General features: G+C 31.9%; 1 protein-coding gene across 5 annotated transcripts in view; it reads right to left on the reverse strand.

The window, feature by feature from the left end:
• Positions 1 to 8,376: 8,376 nt before the first annotated feature.
• The window catches only part of LOC127730109 (cytoplasmic dynein 1 intermediate chain 2-like), a 30,430-nt gene continuing 16,060 nt past the window's right edge, over positions 8,377 to 22,746 (reverse strand). For 4 of the 5 annotated variants that reach the window (XM_052238234.1, XM_052238233.1, XM_052238229.1 and 1 more), the window contains 11 exons: positions 20,868 to 20,996; positions 20,432 to 20,588; positions 19,571 to 19,667; positions 19,128 to 19,253; positions 18,256 to 18,402; positions 15,571 to 15,684; positions 15,058 to 15,191; positions 14,094 to 14,238; positions 13,350 to 13,490; positions 11,552 to 11,677; positions 8,377 to 9,786 (listed from right to left, as the gene is read on the reverse strand). In XM_052238234.1, coding sequence (XP_052094194.1) covers positions 9,658 to 9,786; positions 11,552 to 11,677; positions 13,350 to 13,490; positions 14,094 to 14,238; positions 15,058 to 15,191; positions 15,571 to 15,684; positions 18,256 to 18,402; positions 19,128 to 19,253; positions 19,571 to 19,667; positions 20,432 to 20,588; positions 20,868 to 20,996 — 1,445 coding nt within the window. In that variant the 3' untranslated portion in view covers positions 8,377 to 9,657. Of the gene's footprint in view, positions 9,787 to 11,551; positions 11,678 to 13,349; positions 13,491 to 14,093; positions 14,239 to 15,057; positions 15,192 to 15,570; positions 15,685 to 18,255; positions 18,403 to 19,127; positions 19,254 to 19,570; positions 19,668 to 20,431; positions 20,589 to 20,867; positions 21,030 to 22,746 lie in introns of all 5 variants that reach the window. The other variant, XM_052238230.1, reaches the window with a different exon arrangement.

The raw sequence follows: 22,746 nt of genomic DNA on the forward strand, positions 1-22,746 counted from the left end.
GTGATGGGAGGGGATTCATCTATTTTGCTGTTTATAGTTACACTTTTATAGTGTCTATTTTAGACGTTTATTGAACTGTGGCTTTTACGTATTTTGCATATTGAAAGCTTGTGCCGACACCCAATAATATTACCGCAACAACAATATTAGTGACTTAATTCCGATATGTTCAAGTTTTTTAATATCGCTATGGTTAGAGAATTGATCCGGAAAGTATTTGTATTGTGATTGGATAAATCGCGTTTATGCATAATCATTTTAAAAATGTGTGAGTTTGAAAGAAAGTTTAATCATTATCTTTAATGTTCCCACACAAGAACGTGAAAGTTCTTCTAGTATTTATATTAAGTTGTATACTTCACATCGCAGAGTTTAAACAAAATTATAATAAGTAATAATAATGTACATGTTATATTGAACGTCTTTCACGCTATTTAAGATTTAACCAGACCCAGGAACATATATATTGTTCCCAGCTAGACCTAAATGTACGTTTTGAGACTGTATTTTTATTCAAAGTATTGTATTTTCAAATGATGGATTTCTTTCTGGAATTATCATTTTAAATCAGTTGTACCTTTTACAGTTAGTAAATAACTAAAGGGTTTATATTCAACGTTAAATGTTATATTTTACTTCAGCTACAGTGATTTTACGATGCCTCCCTGTTTTTTTTTTAAACGTCAGTTGTGAAAACTTGGGCCTTTTGAGTACAAGCTAGGATAAAAATCCACGTTGCAAGAGACCACTTGAAACTTACAGGCAAATTGTTTATACCTTCAAATGTAAAGTATTAATTAATGAAATAGGACATGGTGTACAATATTGGGAATGCATTACATTTGCGAATGTTTCAATTACAAGCGAAATCTTTTAAAACTCATTTGCGATCATTTCATAATACCACGGAATTAAATAAAATACTGAGCATGTACATATGTTGTATTTATTATCTTAAATGAATACAAAACAATTGGGTTGTTTGATATTTCTTTCTTTCTGGTGCAATAAGATCTTAACATATGTATATCCTTGTTGATTCTGTTGTTCTACCTGGAGGACATCACAGCAAATGTAACACTTGTCTGTGAAAAAAATTTCATTTATGCCTTAATATAACGCGTAACCAACTTTTTGCCATTTCGCTATGAGAAGACGAATTAATCTACGGTTGACCTATTTGGAAGGCCTACCACGAAGAATTCCGACACCAGAAATAAGCGTGTCATACGTCATTTTTCGATAATTCGAAGTAGAATTACGACATAACAAGTTTCAGTGGGATAGACAACCGTCAGTGGAATCGAAATATAACGTAAGTTCGCGACCGAGTGTCATTTCTCACAAATGCTATTGAGTACCTTGTGTTATATTAAGGTATATAAGAAAGAAAAAAATCAGAGATAAGGGCCTGTGGAATGGAACAATAACTTGTGCGTTTCCGTCGTGTGTATTTTTGAGGTACCCGGGAAATCAAGTGTAAAGTAAAAAGTTTAAGCAATCAATGTACGCTTGTCTGATTGTCCACGTGTGTCAATTAATGTGCATTAACTACTGTTAATTCCTCAAATTAAATTGATTGTTGCTTGCTTTTACGACTAAACGTTTTATCTATCTCAGGCACGGAACACACATTTTTGGGGAAGGAGCATCATTTGTTCTCTTTAAATAAATTGTTTGATTCTTAATTTTTTAAAATAAAGTATAATTTGTTAATTGAAAACAAACAGCATTTATTAAAATTTTCGACTAAAGTTGAAAAAAATGCTTATCTAAAAAAAAGACCCCCCCCCCCCCCCCCCGTAGTAAACTTTAAGTTTGACACTTTTCTAAATTTACGCCTATATTAATAAAGAAACAAATTAGGATGTTTGATATTTTTATGTCTAAAAATTATTATACGTCCATGGTTCACATTTCATCAAATTATTACAAGCATTAAAACAGAAAATTATAAGAACGTTCCCATATTTTTTTCGTGAATGACATTACGTTTTTCTTCAGTATTTCAGGTAATAGTCAGTGAGTGACCAATAAGATAGAGACAATGTAAACAATTATAAAATAAGAACATTATTACATACAAGAAACACAAATGGATATATTTGTTTTCCATTTTAAGGAGTAATACAGTGGTTCTTTTTTTAATTTGAAGCTTTTATACAGTTCATTTTAAGAAGTTTTAAAGTGCTTTTATACAGTTCGTCAAAAATAAGTATTTATTAAATCTATGTTACGTTTCGTTATGGGTGTGTACGATTTATTTTCACAAAACTATATGATCAATATACGTGATATTTCAAATTTTCTTAAGATTTTTCAGAATGCATTAACATATATTAAATATTATGAAATTGAAATCAGCAAGGTGCAGGACGTACGGTAGTACGCCCCTATCACACGAGTTCATTGATCGACGATATTCATTCATAAAACTTATATATGATTGATTTATTTTTATTGAATGGTGGCTTTCATCTATGACTCTTTTAATAAGGCACCTTGCTAACAAAGCGTTTGTAAAATTTTAAAGGTAAATGCTCTGATACACGATAACTTTTTAAAAACTAGTATCAGTCTTGAATAAAAGCTTACGTGTTGTACGACTCTATGTACCGTAATAAGCAGTTGTAATATTTATATCTGTAAACAATCTTATAAGTTGTTGCGATACTTCTATCCGAGTAAACAATAACCAGATGTTTCTAGGAGTATCTTCATTCGTCTGTTTATATGTGTACTCATATCAGTTACTAGGTTAAATCAGGCTTGTCATTTTACAAATGAGTAATATTTATACTGGATGGACCTTTCACACATTTATCTTAGAAGGACTGGCTCAGACCGGAGAGATGTCAGAGATGATGTCAGAGATGATAACGTAACTTTCTATAGTTTCTAACGTAGACGATACATTACCATAAAATGAGATTTTTTTGCAAAGAGTTCAAATCATCAAGTTTATGACGTTTGACAAGATTGTGTAATTTAAATCAAATTTGAAAAAAAAAGAGTTTAAAATGTCTCGATTGCTTTACGATGGAGTTTTATGTTACGGTCTTTAAAGAAAGGTATACGTAATTGGGCGTATTTCAGATTTTTATGAACTTTTATTTAAATGTTATTGTTGTGAACATCATGTTTCGGAAATTCCGTTTTTTTCAAATGATATGAAAATACTCGGTGTCTTCGTTTTCGTTGTTGCTGTCAAAATCATGTAAGTTTCAGCGATGTCTAAAAAAAAACATGAAAAATTACAATTTGTCAGACGGTGACCTCGTTACACTGATTTTGTCATTTTGCTGGTATCAAATGAAAAAAAAACAATCCAGTGATCCTCTGATATTTTCTTGTCATTCAAACAGAAATGTTTACAGCAATAACATATATAATTTTCATGTAAAATTCTGTAAACGGATTTTCGATAAATCGATATTTTTAGTGACAAAACTGTTTTCCTGCTTGTTACGCACATTCTATACAATTTTAGACCTAGTTCATAAACTTTGTAGTTGATAGTATCGCTGGAAGTTTAAATGCCTCATACATTATTGTTTTTATTCAGATGGGTGCAGTGCAACGAAATCCAAATACATATAAATTTTGAAAAAAAACCGGAAATTTCGCCTACTTACGTATACAAATAACAAATAAACTTTACATTATCAATGATCCATGAAGAGGAGGTCAAGTTCAAATAAACCCTGTCAGACGGACATGTAGAGCTTAAAATTAGTATCGTCAAACAGTTGACCAAATGGGAAGCCTGTCAGATAGGAATCACATATGTACCCCTCAGAACCAATATATATACCATATTTAGTTGACCTTTTTAATACTTAGGGAGCTACCATTTTATTTTTATGGGGGGGGGGGGGGGGGGGGGAGGAGTTAGGATGAAATTTGAAAAAATAGGCAGGACAGGAGTTTTGAGTAAAAAAATAGGCAGGATGAGATTATTTGCAAAAAAAAAAAGGCAGGATGACAATTTATGTAAAAAATAAGTCAAGATAAACTAAAAAAAGGCAGGACCGAATAGAGTGAAAAATAAAAAGGCAGGACCGAATAGAGGGAAAAATAAAAAGGCAGGACAAAATTTTTCATCCTAGCCCCCCCCCCCCCCCCCCCCCATAAAAATCAAATGGTAGCTCCCTTATAGAAGTTGAGAAACAAACCTAATCATAAAAACTGCCGACAATGAGGTCAAGGTCAGGAAAACCACATCAGACAGACATGTTCACCTGACTATCATTCTATATGCCAAATATAGTTTACCTATTGCTACTGTATCTGAAAAACGGACATAATCACGAAAATCTCAACGTTGATGTACAAGAGTGCACATGCTGAAAAAATTAGCGAAAGATACCATAGGGAAATTCAAACTCATAAGTCAAAATATACCGACAGGTCACATTTGAGGAAAAGTGGACATGATTGTTGTTCCAACAATTGGAACACACCGTTGTCATCTGTGAAACGGATATTCCATAAAGGTCAACCAACTCGTGATGACGTCCATAAAATTTACGAAGTGACGATTTCAACTTCACCACTTTGAACTCTGAAATGTCTCACCTGCTTTACTGACCACGATTGATTTAATGTTGAAAATTTTACAGATAAAGTTTTAACTACAAGTATCATAGAAACTTAACATTATCAATGATCCATGACAATAAGGTCAAGGTCAGATAAACCCTTCAATTCATTATAGAATCTGAGAAACAGACCTTATCATGAAAACGGACAAATTGACAATAACAATGAGGTCGAGGTCAGAAGATGCATGCCAGACAGACGTGTACACCCTACAATCATTCCATGCACCAAATGTTGTTAATATATTGATTTTAGTATGTAAGACAGACTTATATAGGAAAACTTTACAGACAATTGAACCATGAAAATGAGGTCAAGGTCAGATGAAACATGCGAGAAAAATGTGTACACCTTACAATCATTCCATGCACCAAATATAGTTGACCTATCGCTTATGGTATCTAACAAACAGATTTAACCCGAAAAACTAAACATTGACCAATGAACCATGAAAATAAGGTCAAGATCATATAAATCCTGCAAGACAGACATGTCCACCTTACAATCATTCCATAACCAAATATAGTTGATCTATTTCTTATAGTATCTGAGAAGAGAAACTTAACATTGACCAATGAACCATGAAAATGAGGTCAAGGTCAGATGAAACATGCCAGAAAAATGTGTACACCTTACAACCATTCTATGCACTAAATATAGTTGACCTATCGCTTATGGTATCTAACAAACAGATTTAACCCGAAAAACTAAACATTGACCAATGAGCCATGAAAATAAGGTCAAGATCATATGAATCCTTCCAGACAGACATGTCCACCTTACAATCATTCCATAACCAAATATAGTTGATCTATTTCTTATAGTATCTGAGAAGAGAAACTTAACATTGACCAATGAACCATGAAAATGAGGTCAAGGTCAGATGAAACATGCCAGAAAAATGTGTACACCTCACAATCATTCCATGCACCAAATATAGTTGACCTATCGCTTATGGTATCTAACAAACAGATTTAACCCGAAAAAACCTAAACATTGACCAATGAACCACGAAAATAAGGTCAAGATCATATGAATCCTGCCAGACAGACATGTCCATCTTACAATCATTTCATAACCAAAGATAGTTAATCTATTTCTTATAGTTTTTGAGAAAAGAAACTTAACATTGGCCAATGAACCATGAAAATGAGGTCAAGGACAGATGATACCTACCAGAAAGAAAACTTTTCGAAAATAAGAATTTAAGCCAAATTGATTGTGATATTAAAGTGATGTCATAAGTGGAGTTTTTTTCAGATTTTTTTTGGGGGGAAAAGTAGGCTTATTTTAAGAACTTTTTTTTTCAAAATTAACATAAGAACACACATGTCCTTCAAATAATTGTATGTCAGTGAATAGATAAACACAAAATACTCTAACTGTTGAAATATCTTATGGGTGACCATTTTGTTCTTTATAAACTCTAAGCATGTACATATTATATGGTTGATATTTTGCATAATTTCATCATTTTAGTCAATTTACAGTCGTATAATGGCTGTTTAACTCATGAAAAGATCGTTTTTTAGCCAAAGTTAAAATGTTTTATTAAAATTCGTAGATTCAACATTCAGTTCTTAAATATCTCCAATTTGGGCTCAAATCTTGCCTTTTCCTTTGTCATTACCGTCTTGAAAATAATTGAAATCCAGGTTCTCAAGGATGACTGAGGTATAGATAAGAAGCATTTCACCTGGACTTTTCTTGTCTGCTAGTATGAATAAGAATATGATCGAATCTCCATTTTGAATATCCAAATCAATTGAAAAAAACCAAAAGTGATCACATGACCTTAAAAGGAGAGGGATCTGGTGAGCTGACACGGTTAGTCTCCTTTTATACATGCATCACCTGCCATGCAAATCCAAACACAGTCCAAATGTCAAGATATGCAATGGGACAAAATCAGTTCATTAAAAGATCAGACAAATATTCTGGTTACTAAGATCTATGGTTATGCATTATGTATTATAATACTCCTCCAATGTATGTCTAATTGGGAAAACTGCCTAGCTCTCTTCACATTAGACTTCTGAAAGATATTCTAGTCTTAGATGCATGTTTTTTTTTTTAGTTGATATTGACTTTGAACTAGCTAAGCCCTTTTCAACTTTTATAGTTTGTTCTTATGTTGTATTGTTACATCACTGTCCTAGGTTAGGGGGAGGGTTTGGCGACAGTAAACTAGTTTAACCCCACAACATTCTGTATGTGCCTGTCCCAAGTCAGGAACCTGTAATTCCATGGTTGTCATTTGTTGCTGTATATCATATTTGATTTTTGTTCATTGTTTTGTATATAAATCAGACCGTTAGTTTTCTCCTTTGAAATATTTTAGATTTGTCATTTCAGGAACTTATAAAGCTGACTATGGGGTATGGGTTTTGCTCATTGTTGAAGGCTGAATGGTGACCTATAGTTGTGAACTTCTATGTCATTTGGTCTCTGGTGGAAAGTTGTCTCATTGGCAATCATACCACATCTTCTTATTTTCATATTCTATCAGCAAGTCTGCTACATGTGGCATGATGCATGGCAAACATTTTCATATCTAGTGTCAATTATGTTATCTCCTGGAACCTTTTTATATTTTCAAATTATGATTGTCAAAGGAAATGTCCATCAAGTTACATTCAAATCCATTCAGTGAATCTAAAACAATATAACTGTAAAATGTAAAAATTCGTAAGGGTTCCGCGGAACCCAGTGTCTCGCCTACTTTTTCTGTTAATCGCAGGCACAACAAAAATGAGGAAGTAAATCAATAAAAATATTCCTCTTGATACTATCTTTTGATTGTAAGAAGCTTCTGTCCAAATTTTGTAAAAATCCAGGATAGTTTATGAATCTAATAAATGTTTAAAAACTTTAACTGCAGACTGAATGTAATGTTAACTGGAAGAAAACAAAATTTCCTTCTAGATACTAGCATTTGATCATAAACAAGCTTCTGTTCAAGTTTGGTACAAATCCAAAATAGTATAAGAAAGTTATTAAAATTTTTAAAACTTTAACCACAGAGTGAATGTGTTGTTTCCTGTCAGAAAATCTAAGTCCATTAAAAGTAAAATACGGAAAAAATGGATTTATTTTTTTACAAAATTTCCTTCTAGATACTAGCTTTTGATCATAAACAAGCTTCTGTCTAAGTTTGGTACAAATCCAAAATAGTAAAAGAAAGTTATTAAAATTTTAAAAACTTTAACCACAGAGTGAATGTGTTATTTCCTGGCAGAAAATCTAAGTCCATTTAAAAGTAAAATAAGGAAAAAATGGATTTTTTTTTTTACAAAATTTACTTCTGGATACTATCTTATGATCATAAACAAGCTTCTGTCCAAGTTTGCTAGAAACCCAGGATAGTTTAAGAAAGTTATTAAAATTTTAAAAACTTTAACCACAGAGTGAATGTAATATTTCCCGGCAGAAAAAATAAGTCCATTTATAAGTAAAATACGGAAAAAATGGAATTTTATTTTTACAAAATTTACTTCTGGATACTATCTTATGATCATAAACAAGCTTCTGTCCAAGTTTGGTAGAAATCCAGGATAGTTTAAGAAAGTTATTAAAATTTCAAAAACTTTAACCACAGAGTGATATTTGTGGACGCCGCCGACGACGACGACGCCGACGGAATGTAGGATCGCTATGTCTCGCTTTTTCGACTAAAGTCGAAGGCTCGACAATAAAAAGGACTGGCAGACTGAATAGATATTGCTCATGTGGGGTAGATCATCTTTGAAAACACAAAAAATTTTGAAGTATCAATTGAGTATTTATAAGCATGTTTTATTTGCATGATTTTATAACTGTTCAATTAATATTGCAAGTATTTCTATACAAAAGTTCATCATATAACCATATAAACAATGCATATACATAAACTGAAGCTATTTTAAGTCAGCACCATGAAAAGTGACAAATGCCTGGCATAACTTATTTGTTATACAAAAATGTATTCTTTTATCATCGAAACTTCAGATAATACTTAAATCAACTTCCACCTCATATTGATATAAATATAAGAATCTATCATACATTAAAAATAATGAATTCACTAACTTAAGAAAAACCCCATTGCTATTTCTACCTAATCTACTCCATAAATTTTCAAAATTCAAGTAATACCTTAAACGAAGTGTAAAAAAACTAGAATTTGAATACAGAACACAGTTCAAGGTGAAAAAATGACCTTTAAAGCATGCTTACATTTTGTTTTTATTTTTGAATAAGCAGTTAGAAAGAATGCAATCTTTCATCTCTCCCAAATTTTTTTTCTTAAATGACATTATCCAGACTTTGTTCATTTCTGTTACTGGTGGATGTGCTGATAAATCTTTTTCATACAAAACTATACAATAAGTAGGGAGTGAATATAGATGAATACAAAATATCTGTTGAAAATACTAAGATTGATGCTTTTAAGATTCTTATACAAAGTGCAAATATATCCATTTATTTACCCAACCTAAAACATAAACTGAACCAAAAGAACAAGTTGTTTCATGATATTATAGAGAGGCTAAAGAAACAGGGTGCAAGTTTTTGTCAACAGATTATAACAGTCTTGGAGTTAATCTGGTTAATACAAGGAGAAATATTTTGTGGTATGTAGATGATAATCATCACACATTAGCTAAAAGGGCCTGTGGTGTTCCTGAAGCACTGATTCGTTTGAATGGGTATTAAAAATCAGAGCTCAGAAAGTGAAAGGAAACTGATGCAAGCAATCTTAAAGAGAGCATACCACATCTACTTATTTTTATATTCTACTCAAGCAAACATGGTTTCAGAGGAAATGAAAAATAAAATCCTCCAAAATGTTCCATTTCCTCTCCAGATGGATGAAAATCTACTAATTAATTTTAAACATGCAAACTGTAGACAACATCAAAGTCTGATGCATGACAAGTTCAGAATTACAGATAAATACACAGTATTTTTGCTGAAACTTGATAAACATAAATCGTCATCAAAGAAATTTTGAATACATCCAGCTAAAAAGTTTTTTGAAGTCCATATAAATAAATGATGTATAATAAGCCGAATTCATCGTAAGGGTGATGTCATTGTTGATAGTGACATAGCTTCTTCTTCCCTTTCTGTGGCTTGTTGTTTCATTTCCTGTAATGTTTTGGCAAACTTGGACCATTCATTTCCTTTAGGTGCAGCTACAGTCTACAACATAAAACAAAACACACTTCATAGAACTAGCAAAAAGTGTTCTAAATGAACCTGATAGTTTATAAAGGCTGAAATAGTCCAAAATGGTCCAATTTAAAATGGTCATTTTCACTCCCATCAAAATGACAAATTTATGAAAAATGTGTGTCCTTCAATGTCTGAAAGACTAAAATTCTTGGATATCATTTTATGCTAAATTCTAGCATGCACCAAAACCCAATCCTTTCATACAAACTGTTCCCTTGTTTGTATATATACAATAAATTATGCTATGAGAAACCAAAGAATCACTTGGATCAAAAATGAGAAGTACATAGTACCATTTTGGAAGATTTCACTGAACTTCAGTCATTAGTTTTGAAGGTTTGATAAAAACAGATAAAAATGTGGATGGATAAACAATTGAATTGACAAATGGACCCAACAATAACAAAACACCACCACATATACTGGACATAGAATATCAAAATTAATTGTCAATTTTTTTTAATCATAGTGAAACAATGATGGTATTATTATGGCATAAATAAGAGCTCAAATATTATATCCTGATCACAGTACCTGAATAAAATGCTTCACTGAGCGCAGCCTGATACGACCGCAGAGGTCGGACCCTGAACAGTTGGGGCAAATTTGGACACAATATTCAAGCTTGATACTGTCTGAATTTGGATTGTGATCAAATTTTTGACATAATATAGGTTTCTGATACAAAATAAATGTGGTCAAAGATCTTATAAATCCATTGTGCAATACTGTGCAATTGAAGATTTCTTCTTAAACTTTTCAAAAATTCGAAATTTTAAAAATTTTGAAAAAAAAATATGAATCCCTTAAAAAAATTGGGAAAACAATCCCCCCCCCCCCCACCCAACTTTTTGAAACCCCCCTTGGAGCAATAACCCCAAACTCAATCCCAGCCTTTCCTTTGTAGTATGGAACCTTGTAGTACAATTTCAGAGATATCCATACACTTACACACCAGTTATTGTCTAGAAACTAGAAAAATACTTGTTTTTGGCCCCTTTTTGGCCCCTTCTTCCTACATGTTTAGGGCAATTAACCCCAAACTCAATCCCAGCCTTCCCTTTGTTATATGGAACCTTGTGGTAGAATGTCAGAGAGATCCATATACTTACACACAAGTTATTGTCTGGAAACTAGAAAAATGCTTGTTTTTGGCCCCTTTTTGTCCTTAATTCCTAAACTGTTGGCCCCATAACCCCTAAAATGAATCCCAACCTTCTACTTGTGGTATTAAACATTGTGATACAATTTCAGAGCAATCAAAATATTATACACAAGTTATTATCCTGAAACTAGAAAAATGCTTGTTTTGGGCCCCTTGTTGGGCCCCTAATTTCTAAATGGTTGGGACCATCATCCCAAAAATCAATCAGAACCTTCCTTTTGTGGTATTGAATCTTCTTCAAAAATTTCATAGAGATCCATTCACTAAACTAAAGTTATTGTCTGGAAACCAATGTGTCTTCGGACGACGACGCAGACGACGAAGCAGATGACGATATCATACCATTATACGATCCCAAAAAAAATTTTGCGGTCGTATAAAGCATTTCAAGGAATCACACTCATTAATCTTGTCTTTTTGCCTATTGATCAACTATCCTTGATATACAGTATTTGATGTCTCTTTTGACTTTAACAGGTTTTTTTCATATGTTCTTTAAATAAAAATTAAGGAACTGTACATTCATAATTAAAAATACAATATGATTGGTGGGTAGTGTAAATTTACCTCTGCAACATCATATAAATGTATCCGGCCTATATCATCTCCAGCAGCTATATGGCTTCCTGTTTCATGCCATCGTACATGATTTAGACAAGCATTATTATCTACTGTTATTGATGTTGTAGGGACCTAAATAAATAAATTATAATCTTTTTCAGTAAAAGTTTTATCTTCATGAACCATCAATCAATGAATCTTTGAATGTTCACATTTATAACATCAAAATATTATATTACTAAGACATTGATAATATAACTAGGAGATAATAAATGTGGATAGTGTCCACATGTGGACACAGATGATGCCCCAGCTTACATATCATATAGTTATAAAGGGACATAACTGAAGAACAGTAAAAGTGACGCTATCCAAATTTGAACTTGATCTGAGTTTGGTAGTAATAAGCATTGTGTGTAAGTCTCATAACATTTGGTTGAGGCAAACTAAAGTCAGAGAACAGAAACGAAAAATTCAGCAATTTTTATGTTTATAAATGGACATAACTCAAGAATGGTAAAAGTGTCGCCACCAAATTTTGTATTTAATCTGTATTATGTAGTAATAAGCATTGTGTATAAGTTTCATAACATTTTGGTTGAGGCAACTAAAGTTAGAAAACGAGCACAAAAAATTTGTACTTGATCTTAGCTTTGTTTTTTAATATTGTGTATAGGTTTCATAATGTTTGGTTGGGGCAAACTTAAGTTACAGAATGGAAACTAAAAATTTTGCAATCTTTCGATTTATAAAGGGGCATAACTCAATAATGGTTAAAGTGACACTACCCAAATTCAACTTGATCTGAGTTTTATCAGTGGAAATCAAAATTAAACATTGCATTGTATAAAGCATTGATTGTAGTTGATTCAACTGTAATCATGGACAAAGGAAGATAACTCCAATTTTAAAAATTACTTGATATTTAGAAGAAAATAAAATTTTTGCAATTTTTTCATTTATAAAGGGGCATAACTCTAGAACGGTTAGAGTGACGCCACCAAAATTCAAACTTGATCTGTGTTTTGTGGTAATAAGCATTGTGTATAAGTTTCATAACATTTGGTTGAGGCAAACTTAAGTTAGAGAACGGAAACTAAAAATTTTTGCAATTTTTCCATTTATAAAGGGGCATAACTCTAGAACAGTTAAGGTGACACCACCAAAATTCAAACTTGATCTGTGTTTTATGGTAATAAGCATTGTGTATGAGTTTCATAACATTTGGTTGAGGCAAACTTAAGTTAGAGAACGGAAACTACAAATTTTGCAATTTTTCCATTTATAAAGGGGCATAACTCTAGAACGGTTAAAGTTATGCCACCGAAATTCAAACTTGATCTGTGTTTTGTGGTAATAAGCATTGTGTATAAGTTTCATAACATTTGGTTGAGGCAAACTCAAGTTAGAGAATGGAAACCAATTTTGGGACGTACAGACGGACAAGGGTAAAACTTAATGCCCTCATCGCTACGGTGGGGGCATAAAAAACATCAATTTTAATAGAACTGAATTCTGCAAATTCAAACATTTTTTTCTACAGAGGTTTTGTTTTGTTAATCAGTCACAGGGGATTATACTACTTTATGTTAATATATTGCATCAACTGGGCAATAAAAATTATTTTCTTAGTTATCTAGCTAGCCCAAAATAAGAGGGACCGATCTCCCCTCTGTTCTTTTCTGTGCTCACTTCAGCCCTTTATGTGCACTCCTCTGCCCTTCATTATAAAACAGTGCCCCTCTGCCCATTACAATCTCAATTTGTTTTTACTGAATTGTTACTACTGTGATGTGATACTTACCTCTGTATCATTGTTAAGATTCCATAGGTCTAATTTACCATTACCATCAGCACTGGCAAACAAGGCAGGATGTGTGGGTGACCATTTTACATCATAAATATAGTCACTGTTATCTTCAAATGAATGCAAAAATTTTTGTTCCTGTGGAAAAAAATATATAGCATTTCCCAATAACACTTAACTAACTAAGGGATGAACACAATGTCATATTTTTATTATTTGTATTCAAACCATAATGAACTAATACTAGATCACAGGCTTATACAGAAAATCTTTGAATTTTTTACTTGGAATTTATTGTCATGGCAGATTTCTTACTGGAATGTACATTATATATGAGCATAGTAAGATAATATATCACAAATGTATATAAGCTCAACAATGAAATAAACACTTTACAAAGGTGCATCCAAAGGGCTTTTCAGTATTTACCTTTTTGACCTATGTACTCATACATACTTTCATCTTGTGAGATAGCACGAAAAAATATCTAACTTAACCTGATCTTCTAGAATAAAGCAGGGACTATTCAAATGAAATCAACGTGTAATCCCCAGATATTTAGATGATTCCTACAATATCCTGTTATATATTGCAGTTAGAGAAATCTTATTCAAAGTTATAAAGAGTGCAAAGAAACAAATAAACTTTTTATAAAGATCTATATGAAACAGTCCCTATTTATCTAACTTCAAAATTTGAAAATGTAACTGTTTGAAACATAATAATCTATAATTGGCCTACTTTAATGCTCCAAAGTTTGATTGTCCAATCAAATGAAGATGTTAAGAAATAAGGTGAGAAGTCAATCTGTCCTGGAACTTTATGGCAGTCTATACCAGTGATAGGACCATGATGTCCTTCAAATCCTTCACTTATACCAGCCTTACTGTAAAACAAAAATTTACCAAATAAAACCAGTTAGATTTATTGAATAAATTAACTTATGATAATGTTACCTACAATATAGAAATTACTAACACACAAAGGCATTTTTTATAAAAAGTTACTGTAAATTCAAAAATTATTGTGTGCATTTATTATTGCAATGTCGACATAACAGACCAAAATTTGAGAATAATTATTGCGATTACAAAAAAAGCTGCATACAAATATATGTGTCAGATTTCCGAATGCGAGTTCTTATTATTGCAATACTCACCCAGTCACATTATTTGCAATAATAAAAACCTAGCAATAATTTCTGAATTTACAGTAATCACATATCTAATACAAAATATGCAATAATTTATGATATAATTCTGTGAAATTTGAACTTCGTTGGAAACCATTAGGAAACTAATTTTATCAATTTACTTAGATGACAACCCAAAACTAAAAACTAATTCAAAACAAAATTCCTAATTTACTAATCAACTAAAACCTACAAACAAAAATTTTCCATCAATCTACAAAAACGTCTGTAACCAAAACTATTTTTCTCCCTTACCTCTCACCTCTGCCTATATCGACAGACCTAAGAAGAATACATGAACAACTAAAGTGATATGATTATCTCCATGTTTATACCTCAATAGTTATAAAAAAAACAAGCTGCAGATCATATAATTATATCAGCCTCCCTTATATTCCATTTACATGTTAATTCAAAGATCTCCAGAAATTATATGATTCCCTTTTTATTAATGTAAGGCAACAGATTATATCCTCCCTACCATTACCGAATCACTATATTGTCTCCCCTTACCTGCCATGTCTACATGCAGTATAAACAGTACATTCCTCACTGCCTACAACAAAGTTGTTAACATCACCAGACAAGAAGGAGAAGCATGTAACAGCAACAGATTTACTTTGTTTAAAATGCAGTTCCATGCTGTCCTGAAACCCAAAATCAAGATTTAGTCAATAAAACATCATTTCACATTAAAAAAAAAACCAAGAAAATATTTAAATCATATCTAAGTCAAAAGAATGAAAATTGTAAAAGAAGCAATATGGTGTCCTACTTTTTGACACAAAATTGATTGGTTTTAAATCTCAACAAGTAAAATTTTTTCAAGCAGCAGGTCATCTGCACATCGGATGATGTCTTTTTTGTCTTATATGTCTACTTTTCCATGAAAGAAGACCTAGTTTTTTTTTACTTCAATAGGTGCTTTACATATAAATTATAGAATTTATTTAATGTTGATACTATCCAAAAATTTTACACTGCATCATTTTTCTAAGTCTTTGATAAATAGGTAGAATTACTCACCTGTGGTTGAGCTAACATATCTAGACTCCATGAACACATCTTTCCATCTGTAGATACACTGATCAAATTGTGAGCATTCTGTGTTCCCACTACATTTACACAGTATACTGGATGCTGAAAGAATGTTTATTATATATAGGTAATATTATATATTAGACAGACCAGATGCAGTTGAAGGATCTCAGACTCTCTTGTTCAATGTATGTCTCTTCTTTACTATTAATGTATATTAAAATGTTATAGCAATGTTTTATTCATAATAATATGTGACAGATAGAGCATTGTTTGATAAAATAAACATATATTTACTTTGTAATCAATTTTTCATTAATTAGACCAATACTAGGTCTGTACCTGTGTTGTTGCCTGGATTTGATTGCGGAAACCCAAGAAAACTTTGACGAAATTTTTCCTTGTACAGTGAGTGTTCAAACTTAACACAATAGGAAGTGACTGCATGGCAAATGTAAACATTTGGTGCTTGATAATGTTGAATTGCTTACAGTAACCGTACAACTCAACATTATCAAGCTCTAGGCCAGATACAACATTATAGTAGCTTTCATATAAGTCAAGAAAACTTTGATGAAGTTTTCTATCCAAGGTCTTGCTGATGAATTGACAGAGTCAAGCAGTTTGTAGACCTGTTTTCACTGTTGGTGACACAGGTAACTAGAGGCTCTAAAGAGCCTGTGTCGCTCACCTTGGTCTATGTGCATATTAAACAATGGACACAGATGGATTCATGACAAAATTGTGTTTTGGTGATGGTGATGTGTTTGTAGATCTTACTTTACTGAACATTCTTGCTCCTTACTATTATCTCTATCTATAATGAACTTGGCCCAGTAGTTACAGTGGAAAATATTTTGTAAAAATTTACAAAAATTTACAAAATTTATGAAAATTGTAAAAAATTGACTATAAAAGGCAATAACTCCTTAAGGGGTCAATTGACAATTTTGGTCATGTTGACTTATTTGTAGATCTAACTTTGCTGTACATTATTGCTGTTTACAGTTTATCTCTATCTATAATAATATTCAAGATAATAACCAAAAGCTGCAAAATTTTCTTAAAATTACCAATTCAGGGGCAGCAACCCAACAACATGTTGCCCGATTGGTCTGAAAATTTCAGGGCAGATAGATCTTGACCTAATGAACAATTTTATACCATCATATTTGCTCTAAATGCTTTGGTTTCAGAGATATGAGCCAAAAACTGCATTTTACCCTATGTATTATTTTTTTGCCATGTCGGCCATCTTGGTTTGCGGGCAGGGTCATCGGACACATTTTTTAAACTAGATACCCTAATGATGATTGTGGACAATTTTGGTTAAATTTGTCTTAGTAGTTTCAGAGGAGAAGATTTATGTAAAAGATTACAAAAATTTACGAAAAATGGTTAAAAATTGACTATAAAGGGCAATAACTCCTTAAGGGGTCAACTGACCATTTTGGTCAAGTTGACTTATTTGTAGATCATACTTTGCTGAACATTATTGCTGTTTACAGTTTATCTCTATCTATAATAATATTCAAGATAATAACCAAAAACGGCAAAATTTCCTTAAAAATACCAATTCAGGGGCAGCAACCCAACAACGTGTTGCCTGATTGGTCTGAAAATTTCAGGGCAAATAGATCTTGACCTAATGAACAATTTTATCCTCATCAGATTTGCCCTGAATGCTTTGGTTTCAGAGATATGAGCCAAAAACTGCATTTTACCCTATGTATTATTTTTTTGCCATGTCGGCCATCTTGGTTTGCGGGCAGGGTCATTGGACACATTTTTTAAACTAGATACCCTAATGATGATTGTGGACAATTTTGGTTAAATTTGTCTTAGTAGTTTCAGAGGAGAAGATTTTTGTAAAAGATTACAAAAATTTACGAAAAATGGTTAAAAATTGACTATAAAGGGCAATAACTCCTTAAGGGGTCAACTGACCATTTTGGTCAAGTTGACTTATTTGTAGATCATACTTTGCTGAACATTATTGCTGTTTACAGTTTATCTCTATCTATAATAATATTCAAGATAATAACCAAAAACGGCAAAATTTCCTTAAAATTACCAATTCAGGGGCAGCAACCCAACAACGGGTTGTCCGATTTATCTGAAAATTTCAGGGCAGATAGATCTTGACCTGATAAACAATTTTACCCCGTCAGATTTGCTCTAAATGCTTTGGTTTCAGAGATATAAGCCAAAATCTACATTTTACCCCTATGTTCTATTTTTAGCCATGGTGGCCATCTTGGTTGGTTGGCGGGGTCATCGGACACATTTTTTAAACTAGATACCCCAATGATGATTGTGGCCAAGTTTGGTCAAATTTGGCCCAGTAGTTTCAGAGGAGAAGATTTTTGTAAAAGTTTACGGACGACGGACGCAGGACGACGGACGACGGACGCAAAGTGATGAGAAAAGCTCACTTGACCTTTCAGGTCAGGTGAGCTAAAAATGACTGGAATCACATTAATTGATCTTATATTCTGTTAATAAAAGGATATGCATGTGGTAAATTATTAATAGAAAGTTTATACATGTTTTTTCCTTTACTTTTCTTTTCTACAGCTAGTTGTCCTATCAAAGATGGGTGTTAAGAGAAACATGATCATATTATAGCATAGTTTTTCTCTGTTAGAAAGAAATGAATATAACTATACTAACTGTGTGAGCAGCAGCAGACAAAGGAGTTCTCTGTATTGGGGTGCGTTTGTTTACTCTGTTGTCCCATAATACAATCTGCCCTGAATATGTGCCACCTACTATCAAGTTAGGGTGAAATTCAGCAAAACATGACGACATAATGGCAGACTGAAATAAAAAATATCATTGATTATAGTTAGTTTCCATTATGAAAAGAAGGAATCATCATGGCTTTGATGTATTAGGCATCAATACACCCCTACCCCTTTCAGCTCAATTTTCTATGATTTACCAGTATTTGCATTGAATTTATTTTGAGGTATTTCATAGCAGTACCATCTTTTTGAAAACTTTGATCATAAGCATAAATAGATGTGGTCACACTATAGTTGGAATATAAATTTTAGAGGTAAAATGTTTTGTTATGCCATGCTAATTTGCATTGCTGAGCTAAATATTACAGAAATGTACTAATTCAAAAAAACATGGAACCATAACCCTTGTCTTGGAAAATCAAATTGTATTGCTATGTAGATGTAATATTTTTTATATATATAAATTACTGTAAATTCAGAAATTATTCCAAGGTCTTTATTAATGCAAATAATGCAACTGGTTTAGTATCGCAATACTAAGAAATCACAGTCTGATATCTGATATATATATCTGTATGAAGCTTTTCCTCAAATCACAATAATTCATCTTGTATATTTGTACAGTCTTCAAAAATTGCAATAATAAATGCACGCAATAATTTCTAAATTGTCAGTACTCTATAAAAGTCCTTCTTATTAATCAATACCTGGTATAATAAAATCATTTTGTTGGTTGATTAATTAATTGCTTCAAAGTAATTCATTCATTCTAACAAATACAATGTATTTTGAACTAACCTGACAGTGGAAGACATATTCTGGAGTTTGTTTTTTAAATTTCATGTTCCAAATCAATGCTACACCATCTGGGTCATGTGGTGAATCCTCATTGGTATTGTAGGATGCTAACAGTAGTTCTGGATGCTGAAACATATAGAAATCATATCACTTATTCTAAATAACATTCAAAGTATTAATCATCACTTCTAATAGTCTGTCTACTTTCATTTAAAATGACAGAGTATGGGAGACAACTCAAACATTCTTTTTCATGTTATTTACAGGAAAATTAACAGGTGGTTTAATTGAATTTTACCACAAATTTGATACTGCATTACAGTAAAAGGGTCAGTTAGATATATAAGAGAATAACAGTCAATGAACTTTACTTCTTTTCAAGTTATATTTTTTATAGTTCCTTTAATGGGTATTCTGCATATTTTTTAAACAGAAGTACATACCTGTTTAGACCAATCTAAACTAGTATTTGTTCTGTGCTTAGACCATCTCTCATCATAAAATATTCTGTTTAACTTCAGTCTTTCTCCAGCTAACTCACTACAAAAGACACATAGTTCTGTAACATACATCAGAAGTAAGTTTTAGACATATCAAACATCTCATTCAGTAAACTCTTTTATACAAGTTTACAAGTTAAATATGAAAAAAAATACAATCTAACTTTTTTCCTGTTAAGCAATGTTATAATTTGACCAAATGTCAACACTATAGTCATATTCTTGTCTCTTTACAAATGAAGATACTTAAACATTTTCAATGGTTTTTCAAACGGAATGGTGTTTCTCAGCTACAATCTCATGGAAGGGCGACAGTAACATCCTTTAGGTTTGAAAGACCATTGATAATCTGTTTATTGCTATTTTCCTAGGCAACATCAATAATGTAGGCTCATGACGTCATACATTCTCTTTCTACTTAGGCAACATCAATAATGTAGGCTCATGATGTCATACATTCTCTTTCTACATTATATTTGACATAGAAAAACCAAGATCACTCGAGGAGCGTAATATGAACAATTATCACAAAAAAGATTAAAGCAAAATTTGAGAAAAAAAACAATAATATAATTGCATTTCTTTGAAATATGTTCGTTGATAAGAACTCTGTAGTTGCTGTTTGCTATAATTGTTTATTGTTTAATGTTATCAACTAAGTCAGGCAGTTGGTTTTCTCTTTGAAATTGTTTCAAATTTTTTTATCCAGTAGTCTTTTAAAGCTTACTTTATGGTATGTGTTTTTCTCATTGTTGAAGGTCATATGGTGACCTTTAAATTGTTCATAATTATACAAGAACTTACTCATCTTTGCCCTCATTATCTCCACCTGAATAATCAGTGTAGATATCTACTTCCTCTGTAAGTATCCTTTCAACAAGCCGAGCAGATTTACTGAAGAACGTCTGGAAATCCTCAGAATTTAGAATCTGTTGTTTCTCTTCCTCACTTAATTCTGGCACTAAAATAGAATTCATTTTACATATACCGGTATGTGAGTAATATTTTTATTGGGGATTTGTCAAAAATAATGGCTATGCTTAAGTTTCTCTGTTATTTGTTCCTAATAACTTGAGGTTATTTTGGTAGGAAGGCAAATTATTTCCTTACTTGTGGTGCATATTTCACAGCAAAAGCTACGGCGGGGGCATAATTAAAAAAAAACTTCAAATTTATTAACATATATTAATGAAGATAATTCTTTTTTATTTAACATCCTTATTCTACCAACATAACTTACATGGTTTTTCTTCCTTTTTGTCCAAATCTTCTTGTGTCTGTTTTGGTGCCACCATTTCAACATGTGGCATCTTAGATGATGTTGGTGTCTGTGGCTGGGCTGCCATAGAATCTGTTTCTCCGTCCTCATCTGTGTGACCCATGGGGTCGTCATAAGTAAGAACTATGTGTTAGTATTTAATGTTGCTGTCCAATAACAATTTTGTTAGTATTTTCATACACTAATAGTGTTATTTTTGTACTTTTGACTAATTGTATAAGAGAATTTTTTTATTTTCTAGCGTGAAAGTGGCATAATAAATACATTCTGACAAAAATTAAATTAAAACATGCATTTATTTTCCTCTACATTAATTTGTTATAAAATGCATAAAAGCTCTTTAAAATATCCTTTCTCACACTTCAAGATGATATAAATCTTAAATGAAGAAGTGTCTACCAATTTTGCTGAAGGTTACCTGAAATGTCTGACCATAAACTGAAAATTATTGCTAAGCCTCCCTATGGATAAACTTAATAATAGCTCATTCTAAAGATCAGACTTATAATAAAGATAGAAAGAAGAAAATTGGTAGATGCACTGATGTTCGCGATTTACCTTGGTACATATTAGGCAAAACATGTTTAATATTGTAAATACCTCTTATAATACCTTTGTAATGTTTCCTTTTTTAACTTGCAGGGCCTTAACTTTAAACCACCTGAATATATTCATAGGTGATGGGGTTCAAATAACTTATTGGAAGAAAATACTCAAAATCTCTAACAAAATTTACAAGGGTGTGGGGCACAAGAAAAATGTCTGCTCCAAGAATCCCATACATTTTTTAATAGCCTTTAGCAATTCCCCATTTCAGAATCTACTGCATTCTGGGTAATATTTTCAAAAGCGTACAACAAAATGTTTGCTTGCGATGTCTTAAACATTGGAAATTCAACCAATGGCATGATATTTTTTTTTCATTTTGGTGTACAAACAATTTTGGTGTACAAACAATGCTATTTCCTATAGTTCTTTAGATTCTGAAATGGAAAATTGCTTTTGTTGTTGTTGTTGTTGTTTTTTGTATGATTATTTCATGTAATTCTTTAAATACACATAACTTGCAGCTACCAAGAAAATCTTTTCAAAGAAAATTGCTATGCATCAAAAATAGGCTTAACAGGTTGGTTATGCTTATAGAAGCATGTGGGAACTACCTATAAGCAATAATGCCACACATAATGATTTAAGTACAAATGTATACAATAATTATAAACTAATATAGTATTTGACTGTCATAGAAGTTATTACTGACTATATTTATTACATATATACAACAAACATTCATGTAAATGCACCCTCCATTCAAAACTCAACATAAATAAATTTAGTGAATAAATAAGTGCAGATCTGAAAACTTTGTTCAGGAAATAAAATTTAAAAGGCCACAATAAAAAAGATGCTTTTATACAAAAAATTTAGCAGCAAATTTTGTAGCAGACCAAAAGTCAGAGTTTAAAAACCAGACTTCTATTTATATAGAAGTTGTTCATGTGGAAGAAACAAAAATAATTAATATCAGAACAGTTCTGAAATTAATGTATTTTCAGATGTATTTTAATTGTCTTTTGAAAATTGATACAAAAAATCTGCAGTTTATCTGCTGACTATGTAAATGGATACTATATTTGTATTTAAAAAATTTAAGTGCCCACTCTTCAATAAAATTCTCTGATAACTCAAAATTTATTATAAAACTTTAAAAAAAATACTTTAATACTTTAAATTTTCTTCTGTTTCTTCCCCCCCCCCCCCCCCCCCACACACAAGTTTTTTTCTGTATACCCATTAAAACTAAAAAGTAATTATACATCATAAATAGTTAACAACATAAAGC

The sequence above is a fragment of the Mytilus californianus genome, unplaced genomic scaffold (genome assembly GCF_021869535.1).
Source record: "Mytilus californianus isolate M0D057914Y unplaced genomic scaffold, xbMytCali1.0.p SCAF_2, whole genome shotgun sequence".
NCBI lineage: Eukaryota > Metazoa > Mollusca > Bivalvia > Mytilida > Mytilidae > Mytilus > Mytilus californianus.